The following is a 23,668-nucleotide window of genomic DNA, read 5'->3' on the forward strand; positions in this document are numbered from 1 at the left end:
CCCCTCGCTCCTCCTCCAAAGCTCACCCTCCAATCCTAACCACCCTGCTCCGAGTCGGTCTCGAACCAGTGTTACCAAGAGGTATTTCAGCGTAATTGGGCTACTTTAACACTGTTACCGCGGGTTGTTTTTCATGTCCGTGGGTTGAAGTGACCCCAAATACATTATATTTAGCCCCTGGAATGCGAATTTTACCAGGGGAACCCCGCCAAAAATGCAGATTTTACCCCCCGGAATGCGATTTTTACTGGGGGACCCCCCTGAAATGCGATTGGGCTAGTTTTGAGTAGCAATTGACAACGAATGACAAGTAAGCACAAAAAATGAACATAATACACAAGAGTAAATACAAACAAGTGTTCGTTGTTAGTTGCCAACAGCACAGCATCTCTAGACAATCAATGACATTCAAAACCAATGTTACTCACGTATGGAGCGCAATCAAAGCAGCCTCCGCGTCTCTTTCCAGGCCTCCCCGCTTAGCTCTCTCAAGCGCTGAAAAGGTTTTCTAATATTAACGCGGGTCCTAAAGCTCCTTCCTGATCATAACCCTTAATTTTCCAGTGATATTCTTTTGAGCTTTTCTCTTTCGTAATGTCTCTCAGCCATCTCTTTTTCTACAGTCTTTCTTGCTCGTTCTGTCTCCTCCATTGTCACAATTGGGTCAATGACTTGACGTGCAATATGTCAGGTGGTGCAACTGTCCGAACAAATGAACAAACTAAGAAAACTATTTAAAATGGTGTCTTAATAATAAAAAATTAAAAACTAAATACTATGGCATCATTTTAGGTTTGAAACCTTTCATATAAACAAATCATATAAATATCAGTAGTTTTAAAGCTGTAGAGATAATTTAAAAACTTTTGTCCAGCAATCTGTATATTCTCAAATGTCAGGGTGGCACAACTGCAATCATGGCACTTTTATTATGAATTGACAAGGTAATAACAGTAAACTTGATAATGCATCATCCAGAGAACCCCAACTGATCCGTGTGGCAGAGTAAAAAGGTTTGTAGATCTCTCAAATACTGGTAAAAACTGCTCATTTCAAGTATGTGTAGGTTGGTGCACTTTCCATGTCAGGTGGTACAACTACAGTATATGCATACAACTATTTGGTTGTACCACCTGACATAAAAAAGTCAAAAAATGATTTTAAACACTTTAAAATGTTAACAACTGAAACTTGTTTCAACACATTGCTCATATGCATTACATCATGATATTTCATGACTATGATTCTTTATTGGCAGGATTCTAATGGCCAACTCTCAGATTCTCTGGTGAAGAGTCGTCATGTGAAACAAGACTCAGCCTTGCATGGAAAAAGACCAAGTGATCATGCTCTGGAAGCCGACACTTCAGACACTGCTACCCCTGACATCTTGAGCTCTGGAGCTGTGACCCCTGATCCATTTGGATCTGATCTCAATTCTCCCAGCAATTCGAATCATAGAGCCCATGGTGTGGTTGAATCTTTAGATCAGCAGTTGACTTCCAAACTGAAAGAGCTGACCAGTCAAGTCAGAGAAACACAACTTTCCTCCACAGAGGATGAATTGGACCGGTTGGAGTATCAAATGTGGGATGATGACGGTGAAACAAAAGCAAATGTGGGAGATGAAGTTATGGGAGATGCTTTATTGAAGATTAAGGCTGTAAAAGAAAAATCTGATGAAATTGAAGCCACAAATCAATTAATGAGAGCTGACATGTTGAAACAAGATGATCTGACTTCCAAACTCAGAGAGTTGACCAGTCAGGTCAGTGAGACACTACTTTCCTCCACTGAAGATGAACTGGACAGGTTGAGAACTGAGATGCTGGTGGTAAATGACAGAACAGATGGAAACAAAATGATACAACGTGATAATACAACACAAAATCATCTAGAGAAGATGGTTGAAAAAGCAGAAGAAGAGAGATCAGAGAAAAGGCAAAAGAACAAGAAGGAGACACAAATGTCAGAAGAAATGAGCTTTGGGAGCCAAAAACATACATTTGCTGAGACCGATGCACAATATGAGATCGCTAGTGAGAGAAGTGAGGAGACAAAGAACAAGAGAGATGTTCAGACTAAAGAGAGAAAAGCAGAAATAAAAGATGGTGGAAATGTGGTTGAAGGTCAGCAGAGCAGATCTGAGAATACAGAGATGGTTGATCATATTGAGGAGCAGGGAGAGGCCTTATCCTGTGAACTGGCTTTGAGTAGATTTGTAAGTGAAGATGGAAAAATGGAATTTGATAGGATCATCGATACTGTAGCGAAGGCTTTGGATGATATGGAAGAACACATAGAAGCTTACACTAGTGAGGGGGTAGTTTTAGACACAGAGGGAGAGAAACTAGAGATGATAAAAGAGAAGGAGAATGTAACTGAACAGGACATGGATGAAGAGAAAACATTTGAGAGATGCTTTGTTGGTGGAGAATCGAAGAAGGTTCAGGAAAAAGAAATGAAGGAAAAGGGCAAAATCAATGAAGTTGTGGCACTAAAGAACAGCACTGAAGATACTGAGGAGTCAGAAGACAAACAATGCATCAAATCATCAGAAGGGAGCGTTCAAAGGAACGATGGCAACGGTCACGGTGACTTGGTTGAAATGAGGGAGCAGAGGGACAAGCACAGTGCCCCATCTGGTCAGGAGGAGTATCTGTCACCAGAGGAGATCTACAAGGTAACAACTATACTATAACCAGGGGTGCACATAACTGGTGCGCATGCCTGGTAAAAATAAATGATGCGTACCAGAAAACGTGGAGGGAAGCACTTTTGAGATAGCAATATCGATAGATAGCAATCATGATGATAAGTGTGTTCATTAATTATTAGGGGTGCAACGGATCACAGTTGATCCGTACGATCATGCACGTGATTCGCGGATTAACTGCTAAGTTTAACCATCATAATGTGAAAGTTTATCATTTGGATGTGTTTTGTCTTGCATCTCGCGATTTACACATTCACATGATTTTAAACGCGGAAGAAGAGTTGAAAATCGGCATTCGCGCGCCTCACACACCTGAAGCGCGCGCACCCAGAGAGAGAGAGAGAGGCTTTCAGACAGCGCTCGAACACCAAATTAATTCTTCTTTCACATTTATTTGCACTTGAACGGACACATACACAAAATTTTGTCAAAATACCCGTCTCGGCAAGTATTCTCTCTGTTATGTCATAAGTGAATGGTTGAGAAAGAAACCGGATGTGTGTCAGTATATTCTGTCCACGCATTTGGTCTTAAAGTGACGGCAGCCTAATATTCCTGCTGTTGTCTGTGTCATTAATGTTAATAAAATAAAAACAAAACATCATCATCATCTAACATGTTTGAGAGCAAAGAAGATAGTGAGGAGAGCAGTCAGGAGGAAAGTGATGACGACAACTTGTAGGATCAGAGTGTTGCATAAAGTTTAAGTACCAAGCAGCATCTCCAGGTGCTCCCTTGAGAAACAGACCAAAAAAGTTATGTGCACCCCTGACTTTAACTATACTACATTAATCGCTGTAGGCTGCAGTAACCTGCTTGCATCTAACATGCTTTAATTAATCTGCTAATTAATCTCTGAAGCTCTTCTCATTTCTTATTTCATTCTATGTCTTCTGCCTCTTTTTGAAATTTATTAGGATGCTCACATGCTGGACAAAGAGAAAAACCTACATTTTATCTCCAATATACTACAGCAGGTGAAGACTGTAATATGCTAATATGAACAGCATATGCTCTCATTTATGCACTCATAATTTACTAAGCTATTGTACATGTCCCTTACTCTCTTTTCTTTACGTTTTCATCTGCTGTCTGACTCTTGTCTCACTGTGTATTACATTTATATTGTACGTATTTTACATTCTATTAGGCCTGCACAATTAATTAATAAATAATTGTGATTAGGATTACAGCTGCCACGGAAAAAAATGTGGATTCAAGTTGGGTGAAAAGTTTATATTTCCAAGGTGTTTTTGCAGCATTATAACAAATTCACAGATATGTTGGTTGATTAAATTAACCCAATCAGAGGTGTTTAAATCTGCTCATTGCCACTCAAAATGGCGGATTTGTTTTCAACTCTAGTTCTGCATACTAATAGATTCTTTCATTATAACCTACAGAACACAATGTGTATAAGGCCCTGTCCACACAAACACAGGTATTTTCAAAACCGAAGCTTTTTCTATGCAGTTTGGCCGGTCGTCCACACGCAAACGCAGTATCCTGTCAATGAAACCGAACATTTTTGAAAACTCCTGCCAGGGTGAAGATTTTTAGAAACTCCGGTAACAGTGTTAGACGGTGAAACCAGAGATTTTGGCTTCTGACGTTGGAACCAGAACAGGTAATTATCTTTTTTTCCAGGCTTCTGATTGGCCGACCTGGCTTTACGGTTAGGGTTATATCGCCACCTGTTGGTTTGGCATGCTCTTAACAACGCTTCATAGCGTGTTTTTGTGTTTTCATGTGGACGCGATTTAAAAAAAAAAAAAAAAAATCTAAAAAAGGAGGAAAAACTATAAAAATGTTCATAAAAATACCAGTTTACGTGTGGACTAGGCCTAAGTATGGAGGCTCATTTCTGCCAGATAAGGAAAAAAAAATGGTTTGGTAAATCATAATTATGACATAAAAACGAAAATGTCAAAATTATGAAAAACTAAGTCATACTTGTGTGATACAAAGTTGAAATTATGACATACTAAGCTGAAATTATGAGATGGTCATAGTTATGACAAAAAGTCAAAGTTTGTCATAATTATGTTATATTCGGTCTTTTATATCTTATACTTTTTATCTTAATCTAGACTTTTTTTCTCATAATTATTTTTTATGTTATAATTATAACTTACCAAAGCATTATCTTTTCCCTAAATGGTGGTAATTGGCTTCCACAAATAAGTGATTCACTGTGCAGTGTTCATATGTTCGTTGGTTATAACAGGTTTTTCCAACGCTCATGCCAAACTGAAGTGAGTAACAGCTTTACTAATCAAAAAACACTCTTAGCTCACTTTCTGTATATAATTTATTTACTATTTAAATAACAGATGCTTTCATGCTGCTACTGTAGGTAGAACGATGTGAAGTTGACTATTTAGTCGCTGTGATGATTTGCTGCATGTAACATCAATAAAATACAAAGAATTAAGCATCCCAGTTTTAGATGTATAGCCCACATCTAACAGAATATGTCATGCAGTTGGCCCATACAAAAAACATATTTTAATGTCAATTTTATTAATCAATATTAATAACTGTGATTACAATATAAAGTGAAATAATTGACTTTGTGATTATGATTTCGTCAAAATTGTGCAGCCCTACATTGTGCTACTGTAGGTGTGAATTTATGCCCCTTTCATTTCTATTCATATGCACGTGAACATTAGTGTGTAAAGTTTACAGTACCTTCCTCTATGTATTTATCATGAACAGAAGTACTCGGCCGTATCACTGCGCAGCATCACCTCCGAGGTGCTGAAAGTGCTGAACGCCACTGAGGATCTGATTCACGGATCTATGGGAGACGGACAAAGCCAAATGGACCACAGTGACCTCCCGAACATTCCCCCTGCCGAGGCCAGAAGACTGGACGAGCAGCTCAGCAGACTGGAGGAGAATGTATGTACTGTTTCTGTGATGAACATTTCTCACGCCATGATGAGCTGCTTCTCGATTTATTCTGATTCATTTCACCGTGTGCAGGTGTATGTGGCGGCAGGTACAGTGTACGGGCTCGAAGCTGAACTGGGGGATCTGGAGGAGTGTGCGCGCAGCATCAGTGGATCCACCACCGAAAGAGATCTCGCTCATCTGGAGGACCAGGTGGCCTCTGCAGCAGCCCAGGTGCAGCAGTCTGAGCTCCAGGTGCGTTCGGCCTGGACGCTGTGCTCTCTCTCTCTTTCTGAATCTCATCAGCAGCATCTCATAGCTCTGAAGACGCAGTAACACTTGAGTTAATGAGCAGTATAGGTGTTGTTATATTTAACTAAAACTAGTCCCCCTGTAGTCAATAATTTTATCCCTTAAAACTCATCTTCGATCACCAAAATGACTTTTTTAAACGTTTTTCCTGTGAAAAAGCCCTGCCTCTACTCAGTCACACTAGCTCAGACCTGATCCACACGCTCAACTTTACTGTAGTAAACGCTACACGATTGAAAGTGCAAATACTGGTTTACTTCAGCCATATATGTTTGAACCAGAAACTGATTCAGAAGAAGTGGAAGAGCAAATTATACAGAGTCGTCTACAAGCTGATGTAGAAGTACTAGCAATAACATTTTACATATCAGTCTTTCTGCAAAGCCTTACTGTACACATACTGTGTCATTTTCATATCTGCTTGCCAGGTTTCAGACATTTCCTCAAGAATTGCGGCTCTGAAAAATGCAGGTCTTAATGTAGCTCCACAGACACAATTTACCAAGGTTAACACTGTAAAAACCAAGGTATTGTCTTCATATTTAAGTAGTATATTCATACACACATTCTTACATGCTCATATGACTAATTATGACTGTAACTGTCATAATACTTTTGTTTTAGACACAAACCATCGGCTCATCTCGGAAACTGAGGCGGCGACTGCCGGCACCTCCAGTACAAGGTAAAAGCTAATCATAATCAATACTGATAATTGACATATTTTAAAGATGTTGCCTGTGTAATTAAAGGTGAAATGTGTAATCGTCTTATTTTAAAACTCTGCAGAAATTACACACTTCATCTTTAAAAGTCTAATATTCTAAGGATTCTAAGATGTCTGATGCTGACAATGATTTGAATTTTATAAATTTCAGATAAAGAAGCATAAAGAGGATTGTAGGAGACATCAGCAAGCTTCATCGCAAAGTTAAATAACTTAAAGCCTAAAAAGCCACTGATCACATGTGCCTTGAAGCTCATGGCTCATAGAAAATATTTTATAAACTCTTGTGGGATAGATTTAAATAGACTCATGTATTGCTCATGCAGTGACGCCATGTTACACAAACAAATGACTCTTGGATCAGGTTGCTTTATTACCTCTCTCTCCTATACTAGTGTCTGAATTATTTAGAAATAGTTACTGTAAATGTAAGTTGTGAAATTACACAAAGATGTTGAGCTTTGTTTTGGCATTTTGACCATTACTGTGAATCAAACTCATCATTCAATTAAATCTGAAACTGGAAGTACTGGGATAGTTCACCCAAAAATTCTGTGATCATTTACTCACCCTCATGCTAATATTTTAAAGAATGTTTGTAACCAAATTGTTTTGGTTACCACTGACTTCCATTATATTGGCGATTTCTCAAAATATCTTCTTTTATGTTCCACAGATGAAAGAAAGAACTATCCTTTTAATTTCTCACTGACAAGATATAGATATCTACAATGACTGTGTCCGAAATTGCATACTCTCTTGAGTAGGTACTTATTTTGAATAAGTAATTGCGTAACAATAACCAGCGTAACAATCGCTAACAAAGTACGTTCTATATAGTATGAATGTGTGTAGTATGAATGTAATCTGTATGTTCTACATCCGCCATGTTGACATTATCATGTGACCTACCAGCGTCAGTTGCGTCGCTTCACTGCCCCTCATAAATCCTCTCCTGTGGCCTCATGGGATAGTAAAGTGTCCATCGTATGCACACTTCAGAATACTCTTTTATGAGTACTGTGAATTCGGACATACTTCTTTTGCCACATGTTTTATGACTACTATATAGTAAGAGAGTATGCGATTTTGGATGCAGCCAATGTTTTGCACATCTGACCAAATATTTCCTGCATTAATTTTTTTTGAACATGATTTCTCTGTCAGATTTATAGTAGATTATTCAAGCCGCGTGTCAGCTATATGAATCACAGTCATGCAGAACATGAAACTTTGTATTTGCTGATAATGTAAATTTATGGTGTTAGATTTGATAATAGAGAGATTTACAAGCTATTATAAAGACATTGATTTATTGTATATGTGTAAATGATCTGTGTAAATTAATAAATGGAATTTTTTAGTTTGATTATATTTAAATTATAGTACATTTTTTGTAGATTTATGTAACCTGAACAATTTTATGGTGTTCATTTCCTGAAATCATCAATACATAATTTCAGTTGTTGAGATCTATATTTCTGGTTGGGAGTATTTCAGTTGTAAAATAGAGTAAAATATACAAATATTTCAGAGTAAAATATACAAATTAAAATACATATTTCAAAGCACACAAATATTATGAGGACTGAGGCATGTTAAAGGGATAGTTCACCAAAAATTGTCATCATTTACTCACCCTCAAGTTGTTCTAAACCTGTAGGAGTTTCTTTCTTCTGTTGAACACAAAAGAAGATGTTTTGGAGAACGTCAGTAATCAAACAGTTGACAGTAGCCATTCACTTCCATAGTATTTTAGTCAATGGCTACTGTCAACTGTTTGATTACCAACTTTCTTTAAAATGTCTTCTTTTGTGTTCAACAGAAGAAAGAATCTCATACAGGTTTGGAACAACATGAGGGTGAGTAAATGATGACAAAATTTTCATTTTTGGGTGAACTATCCCTTTATTGAGATTACCTTGGATGTGCATGACGAGTTCTGTGTGTGTTTTCTGAGTTTGAGCATCTTGATGCACAGCAAAAATACTTTAATGAAGAAAATTTCAAAGAACTAATGAAGGATTTTTCTTTACGACTGTACCTCATTGAAAACAACTAGGCTATCCAGAGTTATCCACATGAATTGGATTTATTGCGACCAGTTACACAAGAGTAAAAAGGTATTACTTATGTTGCATAAATACATATATCCTTCAGGCTTCCCTGTTTAACACAGGAAGTTCTATGAGGTGTTTGCAATACACAGGCTTTAATGACCCATCTGGTTTGAAGTGGGGCACCAACAAGAGCAAATCCCAGGAACATGATCAGGCCCTGGTAAAGAAGGAGCCCTTTAGAGAAAAATGAAAAGCTCAAATGTGAATGTTTCTCCTGAGCACTGCAATTCCATTGGCGTCACTGGGTTGGAAAAACATTTATGTGTCCACATTGTTTACATTGCACTTTGGTGTGATGGTGCAATAGATCTCTCACATTTGTAGCACTCCCTGCTATAAGGTTAAACAAATACCACATTTATCCCAGCAACCAGTGCAACTTCCTCTCAAAAACAGAGGAACTAATTCATAAACCACAGAATTTACATTAGCGCCGCTCCATGATGAGGAAACGTTCTCTTTGGTCAGCTACAATAAATCCTTCCCTCTGGTCCGTCAGAAACAAGCTCTCTCTCCTGTCTGACACAAGAAAACTGTCTCTAGGTTCCATCATGATGAATCCTTCTTTGTCTTGTCCCATTGCCTCTACCTCTGCATATGACGGATGTCCTGAACCACGTCGAAATTTCATGGCGGGCCAGTGTGTTGGTCGTCTCTAGATATCAAGAACAAAATTACAACATTTTCAGAGCAACAACAAATAATTACATTTGAAGGCTTGTTTTATATACATACACTACCGTTCAAAAGCTTCGGGTTGGTAAGATTTTTTGAAGTTTTTGAAAGAAGTGCTCAAGGCTACATTTATTTGACAGAAATACAGTAAAAACACTAATACTGTGAAATATAAAATAGCTGAATTTTCAGCAGCCTTCAGTGTCACATGATCCTTCACAAATCATTTTAATATGCTGATTTGGTGCTCAAGATACATTTTATATTATTATTAATGTTGAAAACAGTTGTGCTTTTTTCCCCCCGTGACATATAAAAGAAAGTTCAAAAGAACATTATAAATTTCCATTAGCTGAATATGCTTTAGTTACTTAAAGGGGTCCTTCATTATGATTTCACTTTTTTAACTTTAGTTACTGTGTAATGTTGCTGTTTGATCATAAACTTCAAAAGTTAAACTGAATAAATCTGCAAAGTTATGATGCTCAAAGTTCAATGCAAAGGGAGATATTTTATTTTAGAGAAATCGGTTTTTAAGGACTACAACAAATGGCTGGTAAGGACTACAACAAGCTTCTTCTTGGGTTGGTGACATCACAAACCCCAAAATTTACATAAACCCTGCTTTGTTGTTGTTGAGAAACCGAAGCGTGAGCTGTTAAAGCTCCGCCCTCTTCTGGAAAGCAGCCAGGAGCAGCAGCTCATTTGCATTTAAAGGGACACACACAAAAACTGTGTGTTTTTGCTCACAACCAAATAGGGGCAAATTTGACAAGCTATAATAAATTATCTGTGGGGTATTTTGAGCTGAAACTTCACAGACACACACCAGAGACTTATATTACATCTTGTAAAAGGGGTATTATAGGTCCTCTTTAAACCTCACCTCTATAAAGAAGAGACTGGCACTGGAAGTGGGATGGTAGTACATGTATATAGTGGCCAACACAGCAACCACCATGAGGACCATGGTTACGAGGATGCCAACGAGCAGACCAGTCTGCATCTGCTCCTCTCGCTGTTTCTCTGTAATTTCCATCTGAGAGTCTGAAAGAGAAGAGGATATTTACACCAGCTTGTAAAGAACAACAATTACAACTACATTTTTATGTTTTCCGAAAGAAATGTGATTGGCACTTGCCCAAATGCCACAATGTCAGGGTGTTCTGGGCCTTGCTGCGGTATCCGAGTGATTGCATCAAGGCTTAAAGGCACAGTTCACCCAAAAAAAAAAAAATAAATAAATAAATTTACTCACACTAATGTCATTTCAAAATCTGTATGACTGACTTACTTCTGTAGAACATAAAGATATTTTGAGAATTTTTTCTCTCTCTCTCTCAATACACTAGAATTCAATGGCCACTTTTTGGTTACAAACATTCTTCAAAATATCTTCATGTTCCACAGAAGAAGGTCATACAGATTTCGCATGTTATTAGGCTGAGTAAATGAGTAAACCGTGCCTTTAAGAAGCTTTTTTTTTCACCATCGGAACTAACATAACACTCGTGAAGGCAGAATTAACCGGTCAATTCAAAATATATGCAGTAAATGATGACAGATTTTGACAAAATTTTCATTTTGGGTAAATTATGCATTTAAGAAGCTTTGTTTGCTTCAGGAACTTCAAAGTAACATGCAGCACAGAAAACTAATTTTTCTTAAATGTCTTACAAAAAAAAAAAAAAGCTCTTTACAGGTATTTTCTGGATTATTATTATTATGAAACTTTTTCTTTAAAATGCAAATCACTTGCAGTAAGTCATTAGCTGACAACAGCACATGCATGAGCTAATGTAACAGCTGTTAAACAAAACAACATCAGTGTTTCTGGCTCATCATTGACTGAAGCACAGGCTCTACTCTCCAGCACAATGGTAACCTCACAAAACTCAGATAACAGAAACAGAACATTAAACACTCATAGATCTCTCTAGATCTCAGCATCTTCACTTATTACAAACCACTCTGACTTTATTTCTTTCACTCAGATCTTCTTAATGAGGTGTTAATGTTTTATTAAAAATTATAATTGTCACCATTACGGAGGTAAGAGCTTGTTTTAGTTGGGCTCCTGACCCTTTAATTTTCTTTTTTCTCCAATTGTTGTAACTGTGTTTCTAAAGCACATTTGTTACAAAAAAAATTTGTTGAAAAATAAAAAAACTGATCAAAAAGATTCTGTTGCACTGTATTTTATCATGATACAGTGGCCTTATTTAATTATTCCGACAGGATCATGTAGACTCATACAGACATCAAGATTCTGCGTATGAACCTCAACAATGGTAACAAAATTTTCAGATAAACAGATCAGTTCTGAGCATCACAAAACAAGCTGCTAAAGTCACAAAAAGAATATATTTTTTTTTATTGTCACCATTGTTGAGGTTCATACGCTGATTCATGATGTCTGTGAGTCTAAAAGACACTGCTTAAAACTCTGTATAATAAATTAAAGCAAATAAAATAATGAAATTTGTTAAAAAAAGAAAAAAAATAAGTATTAGTTAATGCAAAGTTAACAATTAATGTCATCAGAGTTTAGACTAAACAACTGAATTCATCTGATCAGACTTTCTCTTACAACTTTTGCTGTAACAAGCGTGTTTTGGAAACAGTTAAAGCAGCAAGATCCAATTTGGTTAATTTTATGGTCACATAAGAACATTATATAGAGGATATTTGGGACATTAACAGAACGTTCCCACACGGTCCTCTGTTGGTCATTTAATAACGTCCCCGATATGAGTTTAGGGGGACGTTCTATTTTGGTTATTTTATGGTTGCGCGAGAACATTACAAAAAGGACATTCGGGAAGTTAACAGAACGTCCCATAGTAATAGTCCCCTAAACATTCCCAGAACATCCTGAACGTCCCCCAACCCTTAAAAGAACTCCACATCGTGACCGTCTCTGAACGTTCTGGGAATGTTACTAGACAACGTCCTTAACACCAGTGGGGACGTTTTGAGAATGTTCTGGGAACGTAAAATTTCTAGCAGGGTAACCTGTCACCTAGTAACGTTCCCAGAACGTTCAGAGACGGTCACGATGTGGAGTTCTTTTAAGGGTTGGGGGACGTTATTTGGTGGACCTTCAGGGAACATTCAGGATGTTCTGGGAATGTTTAGGGGACTATTACTATAGGACGTTCTGTTAACTTCCCAAATGTCCTTTTTGTAACGTTCTTTTTTGACCATAAAATAACCAAAATGGAACGTACCCCTAAACTCATATAAGGAACCTTGAACTGCAGCACTTTCATTACCAAAAGAGGACATTTTATGAATGTCCCAAATGTTCTGTAAAGATTCGGAATTTTCGTCACCTTTAGAGAACTTTTAGGGAACGTTGCGCAAGGTCCCGAGAGCGTCGCCTTCTACGTGGGAGAAGATACAAATGCTGGAAGTTTGTTCGGCAGATGAAAGGTCAGTTTTGCATTATGGATTAAGTGCCATGTTGCAAAAGGTTATAGCCTGAAGGAAGAAGCAGTGCAGGTGTTGATTTTTCTTGGTTTTTAGGGCTCTTATAATTGGTCTCATTTGGAGACCTCATTTGGAAGCAAGGCATACGATTGAAAAAAAAAAAACCTCTCAATGATCCGCAGGACATAATAAAACTGATACATACCATCAGTGAGGAAGCTGGTAGGAAGGTTTCTTATCAATAAGGGTGTGCTGGTGAGCTTGGTGGTGAGTGTGAAGGCTGACGTGGTTGATGTTGTTGTGGTTATAGATACTACTGTGACTCTTGTCCGTACCACTGGAGTGCTGCTTCTAACGATGGGCTGTTTTCTGTTACAGTTCTGGTGCTTTATCTTAAAATACATCCACAACAAGTCAGTAAAAATGGGGTATGGTAGACTGTAAAAGAGGAATGATTTCAACAAGATGTGAGTGAAAGGATATATCTATTCACCTCACTTAAGCACCCACTGTCCACCCAGTCCTGACGATACTGGTCAAAACCACTGGAACATCTGCAGAAGAAATATTGTTTGCAGCTGTTGAGTAAATGTAGAGTTGAAGCATACTGCACTTTATCTGTCTGGCTATTCACATCAAAAATACAAGTGAACCAAGTGTTTACCTCTGTAAGCGACTACACCAGCTACAGTTGAATCCGATCTGAGCCGTAACACACATCTCACAGCTGGAGAACTGAAGGCAGGCTGACAGCAGGAGGAGCAATGTTTTAACAAAGATGTGAAAGACATGGGTACTACTTTCTGCTTTCTCACAATATGTGATTAAATGTACTGAAATCAAACATGGAAAATAACAGTCACAGAATCTTTTAAACACAATGCCAGTACTGGACTAATATCAGTCTTGGTTCTAGGGGAAAATATTAACTAAAATGTCTAAGCACCACTATTTTCCGTAAATTAAATATATTTGGTCTTAGCTGAATCTAGTTCTGTCAGCAGTTCAGACTCACTTGGTAGAGGAAGCATCTCAACACCAGTGCCGGTCATGATCTTGGATTTTAAGAGCTCTACCCGATGATATTCATATATTGTTCTTCTTCTAACATCTGTCATGAAAATAAAAAACAAGAGAATGGAAGACCAGTATTATTATTGTTAACTAAAACTATTAAAAATCATTTTCATTATTTGAAATAAAGCTGAAACAAAATAAAATATAAATGTATAATAAGTTAGTGCATTAACTGACAATAAGCAATGCATTTGTTACAGTATTTATTATTCTTAATGTTGGTTAATTTCGGTCTTGACAACTCTCTGAGCGTTTGGCATGGTAATGGATATGACAATGTTAATATGTTTGGTCTTGGTCTAGATAGCGTGGTTAAAGGGATAGTTCACTCAAAAATGAAAATTTGATGTTTATCTGCTTACCCCCAGGGCATCCAAGATGTAGGTGACTTTGTTTCTTCAGTAGAACACAAATGATGATTTTTAACTCCAACCGTTGCGGTCTGTCAGTCGTATAATGCATGTCAATGGGAACTCCATCTATAAGAGTCAAAAAAACATGCACAGACAAATCCAGATTAAACCCTGCGGCTCGTGACGACACATTGATGTCCTAAGACACGAAACGATCGGTTTGTGTGAGAAACTGAACAACATTTATATAATTTTTCACCTCTAAAACACCACTATGTCCAACTGCCTTGCACATCCGGTGTGTGAGGTCTGAAAACGCGCTCTGATGACGGAAGTGATGTCTCGCGCTTATACTTCAATGAGTGCGAGACATCACTTCCGTTGTCAGAGCGCGTTCAGACCTCACCAACCAGATGCGCAAGGCAGTTGGACACAGTGGTGTTTTAGAGGTGAAAAATGATATAAATACTGTTCGGTTTTTCGCACAAACTGATTGTTTCATGTCTTAGGACATCAATGTGTCGTCACGAGCCGCAGGGTTTAATCTGGATTTGTCTGTGCATGTTTTTTTGACTCTTATAGATGGAGTTCCCATTGACAAGCATTATACGACTGACAGACCGCAACGGTTGGAGTTAAAAATCATCATTTGTGCTCTACTGAAGAAACAAAGTCACCTACATGTTGGATGCCCTGGGGGTAAGCAGATAAACATCAAATTTTCATTTTTGGGTGAACTATCCCTTTAATGTTTATATGATTGTCAATGAATGGGATGCTAAATATAATTTCGGCTTTAATAAGATTTTCCCAATAAATAGGCAAGAATAACCTGGTGTCCTCCATGATTCCTGTTCTTTCCAACAACAAAGCACTTGAATGCGACAAGCTCGTAATCACGATTTTAGAAGTGGGAAGTAGGAAATTTCCGATTGCATGTGAAGGTAGCATTGTTACCGCCAATACATACACGACACGCTGCTGTGTAAGACGTGCTGCTGCTGTACAGTAGCATACATGAATTACCCTTAGCAGATCTATACAGGTGGAGCTGGGGAAGGTGGAGGGTTTCTGAAAGCACGTTGCAAACTGCTACAACAGATGCTGACCAAGTATTTGAAAATTGAGCAGCGAGCTCATTGGCTACTGATACTGCAAAAACCAATCAGCTGTGTGATGTGAGTTAAGGAGCTATCGGCCTGCGCCATCTAGAGTTTCATGACAGAACTTTTTATATTAAAAAAAAAAAAATACAACTCTTCATTGTTAGCTCATGTTATAACTCAGGTTCATTAAATATTGGGAAAAAGGACAAAATCACAAAATTAATAAAATTAACATGAAAACTGAAAATATAAAAATAAAAACTAATTCAAAATATTAAGAAATACTATATATAAATGATACTAAAATAACACTGTTGAAAGCAGAATTAACAGCTTAATTTAGAAAATGTATGCAAAGGAGAAGTATTATTTTCCTATTCAAGAAGAGTTACTTACTGGGAAGCTGTTCAATCTTATGAAGGACCACAAATGCATCAGAGAGCCCGACTTTAACGGGATGATTCACTGAGCTGATCTTACTAATGTCAGTGGGAACCTAAAAGCAGATGAATGGCGACAATCAAACACTGCATCATCTACACCATTAAAGTGATGACCATGAAGTATAAAAAAAAAAAATCAACCTCTTTATATGCAAAGGTGATTCTTCCATCGTTGTATAAAGCTGCCTGGAAGGTGAAACTGCTGAGATGAAATGCATCCTGGAGATACACATGGTCCCACTGCACAACAAGAGCTGTGCCTAACAGACAGGAAGTAGATTAATAACACAGCCAATTAATAAATATAACACATTCTACAATGCATGCAAATCAGTCTGTTCCATTTTTACCATTATCACAGTACATGACTGTTGAATTCTGTGAGATGCTGAGGTCAAAATTAGCCATAAGAGGAGCGATGTACTGAGTAGCAGTCAGCATTTTGTGGATAACTTCTCCAGTGTAGATGAAACCTGAATAGAAAGTAAATAGATGTAAAATATATACTAACATTCAAAGGTTTGGGGTCAATAAGATTTTTTTTTAAAAAGAAAGTAATACTTTTATTCAGCAAGGATTGATGAAAAGTGACAGTAAAGACATTTATAATGTTACAAAAAATTTTATTTCAAATAAATGCTGTTTTTGAACTTTCAGTTAAACAATGAATCCTGAAAAAAAAAAATGTATCACAAGCAGCACAACTGTTTTCAACATCGCACAAAATAAGCATATTAGAATGTAAAACTGGAAAACAGTGTCATGTTTAAGATTATATATATGTATGTATATAAAAAATACACTGTAAAAAAAAATAAAAAAAAAATACGGAAAATAACTGATTTTTTTACGGTCATTTTCTTTTATTTTAAATTATACTCAAAACTCTGCAAAATTACAAACAACGTATGTAAATTAACAACTCGGCTGTTATTTTATGTATTATGACATTAATGAAAAATGACAGTAATTCACATATTTTTAAAGAGAATATTTACTGTATTTTTTATACAGTGTTTTTTCTGTTTTCTTTTACAAACAAATGTATGTAAAATTACAAAATAATCAGTCATTAAACAGTAACTAAACAATTAAATGATAAAACGGTCAAATGAATGGCAGCCAAAAAACCATGTAGAATTAAAGTAAAATATCCTAATTTAAATAAACTGAAAAACACTGTTATTTTACAGGCATTTCCTGAATTATTATGATCAAATACTTTCACTTTAAAAAAAATCATTAAAAAACGGTCAATGACTGGCAGCAGTGGCTGCCAAAGACAAAATTAAAGTAAAATTAAAGTAAAATATCCTAATTTAAATAAACTGAAAAACACTGTAATAATTCAGGAAATACCTGTAAAATAACAATCAAATACATTCACTGTAAAAAAAATCTTGTAAAAAAATGGTCAATGACTGGCAGCTACGGCTGCCAGACAAAAACTGTAGAATTAAAGTAAAATATTCTAATTTAAAAAAACGAAAAACGCTGTTATTTTACAGGTATTTCTTGAATTATTACCTTCACCTATCACCTTCAAAAAAGCTATGGCTGCCAAACAAAAACCATAAAATTTAAGTAAAATATTCTAATTTAAATAAAGTGCAAAAAACTTTAACAAAAAATTTCTTTAAATGTTAATAATCAATAATCAACATATGAATCTCAACAATGGTGACAATCAGTTTTGTGACATTGTGAGTTGATCTGAATTTTTTTTTTTTTGGTCACCATTGTTGAGATTCATACGTTGATTCTTGATGTCAGTGTGAGTCCTCATGACCCCGACAAAACATTTTCTGCATAATGATTTAATACATTTTTTTATAGTGTCACAGCAGTATTGGCATGTTAAACTAAACAATTTTGAGACCAGACTCCGGTATCAGTAAATCAGACCACCTTATGATAACTACACCATCACTCAAAAAGTGACCAACATCCTCTGATCTGACTTTTTTTTTTTTGCTATAACAAACATGCATCAGACATACACAGTTAAAGCAGCCAGATAAATATTGATGTTAAAGAGTCAAGGGTCAAGAGCCCAACTAAAGCAAGCACTGACCACCAGAACGGTGACTTCAAACTTTATTATTTTATTCAATAAAACATCAACATCTAAACCTCTGTTAATTCTCAGTAAGAACTGAAATAATGTCTGGATTGTAATAAGTGAAGATGCTGAGATCTTGAGAGATCTGTTAGTGTTTCATGTTCTGTTGGGATTTAAAGGGTTTCGGTATCATGTGTTTTGTGGGTCACCATTGTGCTGGAGGGTAGAGCCTGTGCTTCAGTCCAGGATGAGCCAGAAAACACTGGTGTTGTGTTGCTTTATTTCAGTGGAAGTAACATATAGGTACATTAATTAATTTGTGTGTGCTCTTTCTGGTTAAATACAAGAGAGTCACTTTTTATAGTGAATGTGTTTTGTTAGTAATAATTCAGAATATACATGTAAAACAACAGTGTTTTTTTTTTTGTAAGAGTGTCTTACACTTTATTTAAATTAGGGTATTTTACAGACTTTGATTGGCAGCCGTTGCTTAAAGTCATTTGACCTTTTTTTTTTTTTTAAGATTATGTTTTGCAGTGAAGGTGTTTTATTGTAATAATTCAGGGAATACCTGTAAAATAACCGTGTTTTTCTGAAGAAAAATTTTAATGAAAATTTCTGTTAAAATTTTTTACACTTTATTTAAATTAGAATATTTTACTTTAATTTTAAGGTTTTTGTTTGGCAGCCATAGCTGACAGTCATTGACCATTTTGTTTTACGATTTATTTTTTTACAGTGTATTAAAAAGTTAATTTAAAATATATTTGTAAAAAATATTAAAATCAATTAAAAAAATCACTCATTTTTTTGCACTTACCCCCTGTCGCTACATGTATTTCCCTTAATGAATGTCCATAGAAAGGGAAATCGAAGGACAGATTCACTCTCTAGAAAAAAACAAAAAACAACTCAACTAAATTTCATTATGTGCACAAAAACGAGTAACAGTTACAAAAATTACCTTAAGAAAACTTTGTAGCTGACGTACCAAAGTTTGTCGATGTGTGTTGGAGAGAATTTCATGAACTGTTCCCATGTTCATTTGCTCAATATTTACCCACAAATCCTTGCCTGCACTGTCTGTGGGCCCATAGAATTTGGATGTGTAGTAGACATGATCCATATCTCTCTGATGAACAAATATACACGTTATTTCAGATGCGTATATGAGAAGATATATATGAGATACAGTAATACATTCCTGGATGTTCACCTTAATGGATAAGTTGTCATGACTGTCGTTTGTCACAACTTCAGGAAAGCGCTCTGAATCTAATCTGCTGTGCTCTTCATAGCGCTCCAGATCCTGGTTCTGATTGATCTCATCCACAGATTTGGACGAGAGCATCCATCTCCTCCATCTTTTATTGTAAAGCTTGAGGTTTACACCAGCACTCTCTTGCTTGGAGAGCCTCTCAAAGGTGAAGTAAGAGACACCTGATGAATTAAGATTATTCACACCATTTTACATCCTGCATTGTCTGTGTTGCTATGCAAAGAGATTCATTAATACATTTCAGATAAAACAGAAGTTACTTTCAGTTGTTTTGATAACTGAAGAATGTAACATTGACAAGCAGCTGCGGGACTCGATGGATGCAAACGACCCGTAATGCAAATAAACACAGTTCCTCACATCCTGCAGTGACAGGAGTGTGTCCAAAGTACTTCTTTCACGGGAGAGAGTGAAACATGCTCAGAATTCCTCATAGTGCTGGACGGGGGGAGTGTGAGGGCAGGGCAGTGTTTTGACTGGGGTAACACTTTCCTCTGTCCTTCTCATTTGAATTCTGCCAACATTACTTCTACACCTATAATATCTCCAATCTGATATTAATGTCAGAACATCATGCAATAAAAGCTTCCTGATGAAATCCTGCATCTCAAGCACAGAGGTGCACTCTTTTCCTGTTTGGCAATGTAACTAAGCGACATGCCCTCTGGTCTATCACATTTATTTTCAACATGCTGACAGAGATCGCAGGGTACAGTGAGCAGGCATGTGCCAAAAAATGGTCTGCATGGGTAGCTACTTGATGAGTAAAAAGATATGAGGGTAAAAATTATTTTAGATCAATTATTATTTACAGTTACACATGCTTCTTAATGACTGCAATATTACTCACTTTTAATCTTTTACTTCTACTTGAGAATAATGGGTGCCAATGCCTCTTAGATGATTTATGGGTCAATGTTACACTTTTTTTTGTCTGGATCTCAAAAATATAGGAAATCAATTTTTTTTTTTTTTTTTTTTTTTTTAAACAATTCATACAGTCAATGACTTTTCAATTTCTGAATTAAGTAATTTTTATGGTGCTAAACAAAGTATCTAGGTGGTCTGTTTTGAGATACTTTACACATATTTCATTTTTATTTTCTAGGTTAAATCATTGTAGTTTTACTAATAGAGGAGGAATACAATGTACTGGAACGTTTCAATTAAATCTTTTTTAGTGCAGATTTAACACATGAAAATTAATCTTTCTAGTTTGCCAGTGAGTTAAAAAGCAACATTTGTGAGTAAAGCGTTACATTAGTAATTACTTTTCCTCAGTTTACGTGAAGTGAGAACATCATTTTTAAATTCAGAATTACATCAACTCTTATTCCATATTTTTGACGACTAAATGAAATCATGCTAAATAAATTAATGACTTACCATTAGATGGCAATTCCTGAATGGTAGATTTAACCTGAATAAATGCGAAAATCCCGAAGAAAATATGTGGTCCTGCCGGTAGTGCCATAACCAACTACATTTAAATTGTCTTTGCACAATAATATCGAGGGAGAAGCCCAATAAGATGTTGAACTGCACGCGAGCGACGCGCGTAATCCTGCACGTTCAGCTCCGAACACACCCACGCGAGACTGTCCAGTGACGTGCGTACCAGATAGTAACTTTGTGCTGGCCCAGATCCGACCCACGTCTGCCACGCGTGGTATGATGATTTGGGCCACATGTGGTGTGGAATGATGGCACTTGGCGGACTGCTCCTGTTTGCCACATCTGCCACAAGCAGGACATAGCAATATCAGCCAAAAGCAAAGAAATAAACCAGGACTGGACCTTATCTGAGCCACAAAATCTTTATATATTGTTTATAGAATCATCTTAGCATTAACAACACTGTTAACAAGCAGAATCACTGAAGGAAAGAAGAAACAGAAAAAAGAGACAAACAGAAAAGAGCTACAACTGACTTCAGCCACAGCCACAGATGAAATCAACTGAAGATAGAAAAAAAACATTAAATCTCTCCAGATCTCAGCAGAGGAGGATTAAACAACTCCACAAACAACATTACAGCTTCACATAATACTAACCAGATTGACTTCATTTCTGTCATTCATCTACAGAAGTTCTTATTGCGAATTAACAGAAGTTTAACGCTCATGTTTGTTTCATTTGAAGTCACCATAATGGTGATTGGTGTTTCCATTAGTTGGACTCTAAACTCTTATAATATGTGTGTCTTCTCTGTGACAGTAAATTTGTCAAATGCATTTGCAGTAGTGAATAACTTTTTAGCTATTGATGGTTTTATAACCATTGTGAAAAAGCTTGAACCACTGAGATCATTAGAATATAATTGTGTTATTAATACATTTAAATGATGTATTCTGTTTCACTGCAACATGAGATCGCAAGATTAAAAACCATAAAAAGAAAACACAAGCTACAATGACAAACACAGATATGAGGAATCAGCGTATGAATCTCAACAATGATGAGAACAATATATTCAGACAATCAGACCAAATCTGGACATTGCATAAAGCTACTAAAAGACAAAACAAAAACCACAGCAAAAAAAAAAAAAAAAAAATGGAAATAGAATTAAAGAAAATAATAGGACAATTCAGCTGCATAATTTATTCATGCTGTGATGCATGCTGGGAGTTTTGTACTATTGTTCCCAGCATGCATTGTGGCATGACACTTTTGATTGTCACCATTGTTGAGATTCATGTGCTGATTCTTGCTTACGTCCTTCCCTCGCATCCTATGGGGGTAGAACTAAGACGCGAGGAAAGGAAACGAGGATGCCCAAATAAGAAATGAGGTAAGTTTTTTGCTTAAAATAAGCAAAATTATCTGACAGGGGGGTAAGAAAAATAATTCTGTTCCTTGTTTCTGTCCCAAACGGAAACAAGATTATTTAATGGTTAAACGAAGTCAATCTGTTTAATCAAAAGTGAAGCTGTAATGTTGTTTGTGGAGTTATTTCATCCTCCTCTGCTGAAATCTTGAAAGATTTAATTCATGTGATAAAATTTGGTACTGCATATTTATAAATGTATTGAACATATAAGCAGTACATGCACACACAGCAATATATAAGACACTATACCTTTTATAAGTTATGAATTTTAACATCATATGTTTTATATATTTTGTTAACAACAGCACAAACACACTTGCATGCTCTAAACATTCACCAAAAAAAGCAATCATAATCTTTTATGTTTTTATTTGAATAACACATGTTTGTAAGCATTTCATCCTAACCACAGGCTCTACTCTCCAGCACAATGGTAACCCAAAAACACAGACATACCAGAAACCATTTTAAATTCCAAAATAATAGAACATTAAACACTAACAGATCTTCTCTCATATTAATATTGATGCAACACAATTGCTACATTCAAATAAAAACCAACAACAGCTAAAAATCATCATCTGACCTCATTTCAGCTGTCTTTGCTACTACAAATGTGCTTAACAAACACACTGCCACAGCAGCCAAACAAGATAAACATATTACAAGAGTTAAGAGCCCAACTAATGGAAACACCAATCACCATTATGGTGACTTCAAATGAAACAAACATGAGCGTTAAACTTCTGTTAATTCTCAATAATAACTTCTGTAGATGAATGACAGAAATAAAGTGAAGCTGTAATATGTGAAGCTGTAATGCTGTTTGTGGAGTTGTTTAATCCTCCTCTGCTGAGATCTGGAGAGATTTAATGTCTCTTTTTATCTTCAGTTAGTTTCATCTAAGGCTGTGGATGAATTCAGTTGTAGCTCTTGTGTTTCTGTTTGTCTCTTTTTTTCTGTTCTTTCCTTCAGTGATTCTGCTTGTTAATGCTGAGAATGTTTTTATAAATATTATATAAAGATTTTGTGGCTCAGATAAGGTCCAGTTCTGGTTTATTTCTTTGCTCTTGGCTGACATGTGGCATTGCTATGGCCTGCTTATGGCTCAGATCTGGCAAACAGGAGCGGCCCGCCCAAGTGCCATCATTTCACGCCATGTGGCCCAGATCATCATACCACACGTTGCAGATGTAGGTAATATCTGCGCTGGCACAAAGTTGCTATCTGGGTATGAGGAGTTATTTAAATAAACCTGAAACAATAACGACCACTATCAATGAAAAAATATTATAAAAGCTTCCTAATAAGTACAGAACTAATAACTGTTAAAACTGTAAGCTAATGGATATGCATAGAAATGCCTCTCAGACCTTTTAGTATAGCCTATAGACTATGTGAAGGGAACATACATTAAACCCTGACATACCATAAATATGAAGACTTTTTTTTCTTTCACAAATTGAATATGAGACCACGATGCACAGAAATCTAAAATGCAATATTTTTTCTTTGTAAAAACACTTTTAAATATAAGGTATTTAACTACATTGAGCATATCACTCCGGAGTCAACCATGTCTCCTGAATGTGAACGGCAGACTTTGTGTCAGCATAATCCGAGCCATAATAAACA

The 23,668-nt window shown here is 36.3% G+C and overlaps 2 protein-coding genes across 7 annotated transcripts in view; one reads left to right on the forward strand and one right to left on the reverse strand.

Moving 5' to 3' along the window:
- myripa (myosin VIIA and Rab interacting protein a) overlaps window positions 1–8,033 on the forward strand; it is a 28,213-nt gene extending 20,180 nt beyond the window's left edge. For 2 of the 5 annotated variants that reach the window (XM_051881673.1, XM_051881664.1), the window contains 7 exons: window positions 1,259–2,683; window positions 3,634–3,693; window positions 5,438–5,623; window positions 5,708–5,869; window positions 6,355–6,453; window positions 6,551–6,611; window positions 6,805–8,033. In XM_051881673.1, the coding sequence (XP_051737633.1) occupies window positions 1,259–2,683; window positions 3,634–3,693; window positions 5,438–5,623; window positions 5,708–5,869; window positions 6,355–6,453; window positions 6,551–6,611; window positions 6,805–6,818 (2,007 nt within the window). In that variant the 3' untranslated portion in view covers window positions 6,819–8,033. Of the gene's footprint in view, window positions 1–1,258; window positions 2,684–3,633; window positions 3,694–4,119; window positions 4,344–5,437; window positions 5,624–5,707; window positions 5,870–6,354; window positions 6,454–6,550; window positions 6,612–6,804 lie in introns of those variants that run through there. The other 3 variants (XM_051881684.1, XM_051881693.1, XR_007927824.1) reach the window with 3 other exon arrangements.
- Window positions 8,034–8,356: 323 nt separating this feature from the next.
- Window positions 8,357–20,918, reverse strand: plxdc2a (plexin domain containing 2a). 2 transcript variants are annotated; one of them, XM_051881775.1, is made up of 13 exons: window positions 20,587–20,918; window positions 19,138–19,361; window positions 18,913–19,053; window positions 18,742–18,811; window positions 16,210–16,332; window positions 16,001–16,119; window positions 15,813–15,912; window positions 13,896–13,991; window positions 13,545–13,626; window positions 13,374–13,434; window positions 13,086–13,272; window positions 10,335–10,495; window positions 8,357–9,428 (listed from the first exon to the last, which is right to left on the reverse strand). In XM_051881775.1, the coding sequence occupies exons 1-13, from the start codon at window positions 20,672–20,674 to the stop codon at window positions 9,201–9,203; spliced, it is 1,680 nt and encodes a 559-aa protein (XP_051737735.1). In that variant the 5' UTR covers window positions 20,675–20,918; the 3' UTR covers window positions 8,357–9,200. The 2 variants fall into 2 exon arrangements, with proteins under 2 accessions (XP_051737735.1, XP_051737741.1); XM_051881781.1 differs by lacking the exons at window positions 18,913–19,053; window positions 19,138–19,361; window positions 20,587–20,918 and having other exon boundaries at window positions 18,742–18,843.
- Window positions 20,919–23,668: the final 2,750 nt, after the last annotated feature.

Source organism: Ctenopharyngodon idella, chromosome 2, assembly GCF_019924925.1.
Source record: "Ctenopharyngodon idella isolate HZGC_01 chromosome 2, HZGC01, whole genome shotgun sequence".
NCBI classification, from domain to species: domain Eukaryota; kingdom Metazoa; phylum Chordata; class Actinopteri; order Cypriniformes; family Xenocyprididae; genus Ctenopharyngodon; species Ctenopharyngodon idella.

What these genes read in the sequence shown, in the direction of transcription:
- plxdc2a (XM_051881775.1), bottom strand. Translation starts at nt 20,674, where the DNA reads ATGGCACTACCGGCAGGACCACATATTTTCTTCGGGATTTTCGCATTT. An exon ending in TCACCTTTGCATATAAAGAG is followed by an intron (nt 15,913 to 16,000) that starts GTTGATTTTTTT and finishes ATCTGCTTTTAG; the next exon opens with GTTCCCACTGACATTAGTAA. An exon ending in TAAGATTGAACAGCTTCCCA is followed by an intron (nt 13,992 to 15,812) that starts GTAAGTAACTCT and finishes TTTTCATGACAG; the next exon opens with ATGTTAGAAGAAGAACAATA.